Consider the following 6,000-nt stretch of genomic DNA (forward strand, 5'->3'; position numbering starts at 1 on the left):
CAGTGGAGTTTGGCCTATATTTACATGCATATTACACATACATACTCAGGGGATCTGATACTGTGCTTAGTCTGCTGCCATTGTTTTTTGACAGATGACTGGTTGATAGCACAGGCCAACTTTGAGACTATACAATATAGACCGCACTTTTGGAAAAACAAATAAAACAAAAGCCAACAAGTTATTTTGCTGACAAATAATCTTGGGTGCTAAATATTGAACCTGAATGTCTTCGCAGCCACTGAAACCACCTTTTATGTGAAACCCTGTCCGTTGTACACTGTGACTCATTGTCACGCAGTGCAAGAAAGGCCTGTCCAGAAGCAGTTGGATTGGGAGGAGGGAAAATGTGTCACACAACATGGCAGACAAAGCTAGTGCATTAGTGCAACTTACAACCTTCGAGCTGAGCCATTTTCGAGAGCTGATAAGTATTATTTGTGTTGGATACATTTCTAAATGAAGGCCAATATATATGTGTTAAAGCAAACAGGAAAACACTTATTCAATAACAATGAAAACTAATTACAGGTAAGATCTGTATTCATTGATGTGATCTAACTGCCATTTTTAAGTAATTCAATTAATTCAATTGCACAGGTTTCTGGGGCATGTTCTAGGGTGTGTACACAAGTTTATTCGGAGCACTAGCCAGGTGTGTTAAGCCACAGTTACCTGTTTTAGCTAGGACATTTCCTTAAAACTTCAATACTCCCTTCTAAACCTCTTGCCACCAATATCTCTTTTCCTTGCTTTTCTTCATAACCCTCTTTAATTGTTTAACTCCAATTGTTCAGTCCAGCTCTTAACACCTCATTTCCCCTAAATATTCCAAAATGGGTTACTTCACTTGCTTAGTGTAGGGCCAACCCCCAGTCAGTTACCTCTAGCAACATTACAACAGTTTACAAGAAATCATGCAACATAAAACCCCACACCGTTCATCTGTATCAACTATTTAACAATGCTCATTCCAAAATACACGTTTGAAATACAATCAGTTCATTTTGCCACATATGAACCAATACTGAACCCTAGTACATGCAAAACACTCCCCTGCAGTTGCATATTGTAGAGGGAGATTGCTTGCGGTGAGCAACCTATTTTTCAGGGAACCTTGTGCTAATACTAATCTTCCCATTAATGGGTTTTTGAAAAGTTTCTAAGGAACCCATAGCTTTCTTAAAGCAGTTTGAAATAAAAGAAACAAATAACAACCACAATTCAATTATACACATTCAAGTATTTACAAAGTATAAACGCTATCATAATTATCTAAAAAGCATCTAAATATCAAACCTGTTAAGAAGTGCATTTGCTGGTAGATTACTATTCTTTTGAGACGTCTTTACAATAATTTGGAAAAAGCGGCATACAAACTTGATGATGCCTCCTATAATTAAATCACAACTGATTTAAGTCCAACGAAGTATGTTACAATCCAGTTTTGTATTTTTCTCAAACCAGAGAATTTGATGACAGAATTCTAAACTGGGTGGATGGGAGGTTGCCTGCTTTTTATGGGGTTACACTCTCTCTGAAGGAGCAGGTATGTAGCTTGGGGGCACTCCTTTGCTGTCGCTTGAGGCTCAGGTGGCCTCAGTGGTGCAAAGTGCCTTCCATCAGCTTCACCTGCTGGCCCAGCTGTACCCCTCTCTGGAGAGGGATAGGCTAACTACTGTTTTTTATGCTCTGGTAATTTCTGGGTTAGATTATCGCAGTATGTTATATGTAGGGCTTCCTCTGAAGACTGTTTGGAAACATCAGATGGTAAAGAATTTGGTGGGCAGTTGCTCACCGAGGCAAGATGGTTTAAGCATCTTACACCAATCCTGGCCGAACTTCTGCTAATTGCCAATTAGTTTCTGGGCCAAATTCAAAGTGCTGGTTTTGACTTATAAAACTTTAAGCAGCTCAGGACCACAATACCTGAAGGTCCACCTCTCTCCATATGAACCTACCTGGAACCTGAGTTCATCACTTGTGGCCCTTCTTCGTGTGCCTCCTCCACAAGAGTTCCAGGGGTGGTGGCAATGCAAGAACAAGTCTTTACTGTGGTGGCTCTCCTTTTGTGGAATGCTCTCCCCAGCGAGATTCTGCTGGCGTCTTCATTATGCACCTTTAGGCACCAGGCAGAAATGTTTCTCTTCAACCTGGCTTTTAGCTGGCTAACATCCTATATCCTTTATGTTTCGGGGTTGTTTTGTTTTGTTTTGTTCTTGTTTTTGTTATGTATTTTGTGTTTTTATCTTGTATTTTTATGCTGTGAGGTGCCCTGAGATCTATGGGTGAAGGCTGGTGTACAAATGTAATAAATAATAGGAGCAACAACAAGAAGGACCCCCCCCCAAAAAAAAATGTGTTCCTGGTGGAAATGTTCTCCTGCCCATTTCATTGTTCTAGGGACTCAGGTGTGCGTAATTATGCACAGGACAGGTTTTCATGTGACAGCATTCAATTAACACTATTGCAGAGCTTACACTTGGAGAAGATCAGTCTACATCCCAATCACAAAGAAGGGCAGTGCCAAAGAATGCTCCAACTACCGCACAATTGCACTCATTTCACACGCTAGCAAGGTTATGCTTAAAATTCTACAAGGCAGGCTTAAGCAGTATGTGGACCGAGAACTCCCAGAAGTGCAAGCTGGATTTCAAAGGGGCAGAGGAACCAGAGACCAAATCGCAAACATGCGCTGGATTATGGAGAAAGCTAGAGAGTTCCAGAAAGACATCTACTTCTGCTTCATTGACTATGCAAAAGCCTTTGACTGTGTCGACCACAGCAAACTATGGCAAGTTCTTAAAGAAATGGGAGTGCCTGATGACCTCATCTGTCTCCTGAGAAATATCTATGTGGGACAAGAAGCTACAGTTAGAACTGGATATGGAACAACTGAATGGTTCAAAATTGGGAAAGGAGTACGGCAAGGCTGTATATTGTCCCCCTGCTTATTTAACTTATATGCAGAATTCATCATGCGAAAGGCTGGGCTGGATGAATCCCAAGCCGGAATTAAGATCGCCAGAAGAAATATCAACAACCTCAGATATGCAGATGACACAACCTTGATGGCAGAAAGTGAGGAGGAATTAAAGAACCTTTTAATGAGGGTGAAAGAGGAGAACGCAAAATATGGTCTGAAGCTCAACATCAAAAAAATGAAGATCATGGCCACTGGGCCCATCACCTCCTGGCAAACAGAAGGGGAAGAAATGGAGGCAGTGAGAGATTTTACTTTCTTGGGCTCCATGATCACTGCAGATGGTGACAGCAGCCACGAAATTAAAAGACGCCTGCTCCTTGGGAGAAAGGCGATGGCAAACCTAGACAGCGTCTTAAAAAGCAGAGCCATCACCTTGCCAACAAAGGTCCGTATAGTTAAAGCCATGGTTTTCCCAGTAGTGATGTATGGAAGTGAGAGCTGGACCATAAAGAAGGCTGATCTCCGAAGAATTGATGCTTTTGAATTATGGTGCTGGAGGAGACTCTTGAGAGTCCCATGAACTGCAAGAAGATCAAACCTATCCATTCTTAAGGAAATCAGCCCTGAGTGCTCACTGGAAGGACAGATTGTGAAGCTGAGGCTCCAATACTTTGGCCAGCTCCTGAGAAGAGAAGACTCCCTGGAAAAGACCCTGATGTTGGGAAAGAAGAAGGGGACGACAGAGGACGAGATGGTTGGACAGTGTTCTCGAAGCTACAAACATGAGTCTGACCAAACTGCGGGAGGCAGTGGAAGACAGGAGTGCCTGGCGTGCTCTGGTCCATGGGGTCACGAAGAGTCGGACACGACTAAACGACTAAACAACAACAACAGAGCTTACACAGGGAACTTGTGCAGCAGGAAGTAGTGCAGGGGTAGATGCAGGAACCAAAAATATAGCATCCCACAGCCATAGGAGATCAGAAACTTCACCAGGAGGGGCACTGTGCCTCCGGTCCCAAGGCAGAGGGTCTTGAAATTGAAGCTTGCCCATTCTTCCCTTCAGAAGCATGCCCTGCATACTGTATAGAGTTGTGTGCTGCCTCTGTGTGTAGTTTTTTTTTGGGGGGGGGGCTTACAGCTCCTCTTAGGTAAACCTTGGCTATAAATAAATGAACAAGCTTAAGATGTGCCTCCTTCAGGTGTGAGCACCTGTCCAGAGAACTACTTGTATAGCAGAGCTTGACAACAAAGCATTGCATGTGTGTACCAGAAAGTGTGCCTAATTCATACTACACTTCCTCCGGCTCTAGCTCCTTCTACAGACACAGCAGCCTCCCTGCGCTCCCAGCGAGAGCGGTGTGTGCCCCGCTGTTGCCAGGAGCGCCTCCCTCCCCTCTTCACTTTAGGCAACTTAGAAAGATACTGAAAGCCTTGAATTCACACTCTGGGAAGAAACTCCTTCCCAGCAGGCAGCGCAGCGCACAGAGCGCTTACAATAAGGCCTCAGAGCTCCAAGGCGTGCGAAAACAAGGCTCCGACTGGGAACCTCGCCAGCCCGCGCTGTTGACCCTGCGGGGTCTGCGAAGCCCCAGCTAGGAGCCCGTCGAGGGAGGCGGAGAGGCCGAAAACTGGATGGGGAGGGCGGGGGGAGATTTCTCAACTGTGGGAGGACAACTTCCTGACAGAAACAAGGCTGAAGGAGCCCAGCCCGGCAGCGGCTGCTGCAGGCTACATTTTTCAAGCATGACGCTTTCCCCGAGGCGGCACACCCAGCCCAGCCACCCCCGTCCCTCCTTAGCCCGGCTCGGGTGCTTCTGGCTGAGGGCAAGCGTGGGGAGCCTTTGACTTTTTCCTTCTCCCCCCCCCCCGTCTCGCCTGCCTCTCTCCTCCATGCCCCTCCCTCTGCCTCATTAAAGGCGCCGCGCAGGAAAAAAGTGGGAAACCTTTGGCACACAAGCGCACACACTTCTCTCTCTGCCCCCCCCCCTTTACCTTCTTTCGCTTTTTTCCTCCTGGCCAAAGTGCCTCCGAGCTTGCCCAAAAAGGAGTCGTCTTTCTTCCGGGATGGGGGCGACTTGGGAGTGGGCGACTTGGGGGACGAGGGCGATTTCTGAGGGGAGGTGGCCATGGCGGAGGTGCTGCTGGGGGTCCCAGGGAAAGCGCGCCGGAGCCTCGCCGAGGAGGAGGAGGAGAGTCCCCGCTGGAGTCCCTCACAAGCGGCTGGTCCCTATTCCCAACGGAAGCGGAATTATTCCAAACATTTGAGGCTGTTCTTGCTCTCTCTTTCTCCCTCCCTCCCTCCTTCCCTCCCTCCTTCCTTCCTTCTTCCCTCCCTCTCTGCCTCTCTCCCTCCCGCGCGCACCCACATGGGCTCAGAGCAGCGACTCGGCAGATAGGACTCAGCAGGCCAACGCCGCCCCACCTCAGGCCCTACAATACTGTAATAACCTCTCCGGGACACAAGTTGCTCCTTCCATTAGTCTCGCACGCAGTGGCGTAGCGTGGGGGTGCAGGGGGGGCCGGCCGCACCGGGCGCAACATCTTGGGGGGGGGCGCTGGCACTCGCAGCTCTCTGCCCCTACCTGGCAGGGGCGCAAATTACTTGCCTTGCCCCAGGTGCTGACAACCCACGCCACGCCACTGCTCGCACGCAAAACGTGGAAATAGGAGCCGTGCGCCTTTGGCATCCTAAACAGGGTTACACTGCGAAACAGCCCCCCCCCCCGCCTCTTCTCACGTTCTTATAATAGGGCTTCTCGATTAATGGAAGGGTCTTGTATTCCAGGATTGAAGCCCCAATATTTCCTAGGGTGTAAAGGGCAGACCCTCCAAGTGTCCCTGTATTCCAGGGATGTCCCTGATTTAGAGATTTCTGATTAGAGATTTCTGATTAGAGATCGCTGATTTAGGTTTCTGATTTGATCCCGGAATGTTCAACTTTTCCTTACGATTTCCCTATTTTCATTGGAGAAATGTTGAAGGGTGTGGAGTTATCCGACCCCTGAGAAGTCTGAAGGAAATCCTGTATAGGGAATGTTTTTTGAAATGTTTTATTATGTTTTTATATATGC

The 6,000-nt window shown here is 47.3% G+C and overlaps 1 protein-coding gene across 1 annotated transcript in view; it reads right to left on the reverse strand.

Moving 5' to 3' along the window:
• Positions 1-5,238, reverse strand: part of PARVA (parvin alpha) — a 78,620-nt gene extending 73,382 nt beyond the window's left edge. Inside the window, exon 1 of the mRNA XM_079966818.1 lies at positions 4,922-5,238. Coding sequence (XP_079822944.1) covers positions 4,922-5,057 — 136 coding nt within the window. The 5' untranslated portion in view covers positions 5,058-5,238. The remainder of the gene's footprint in view (positions 1-4,921) is intronic.
• Between the last annotated feature and the right edge of the window lie 762 nt (positions 5,239-6,000).

Source organism: Podarcis cretensis (assembly GCF_951804945.1).
Source record: "Podarcis cretensis genome assembly, chromosome: 1".
NCBI lineage: Eukaryota > Metazoa > Chordata > Lepidosauria > Squamata > Lacertidae > Podarcis > Podarcis cretensis.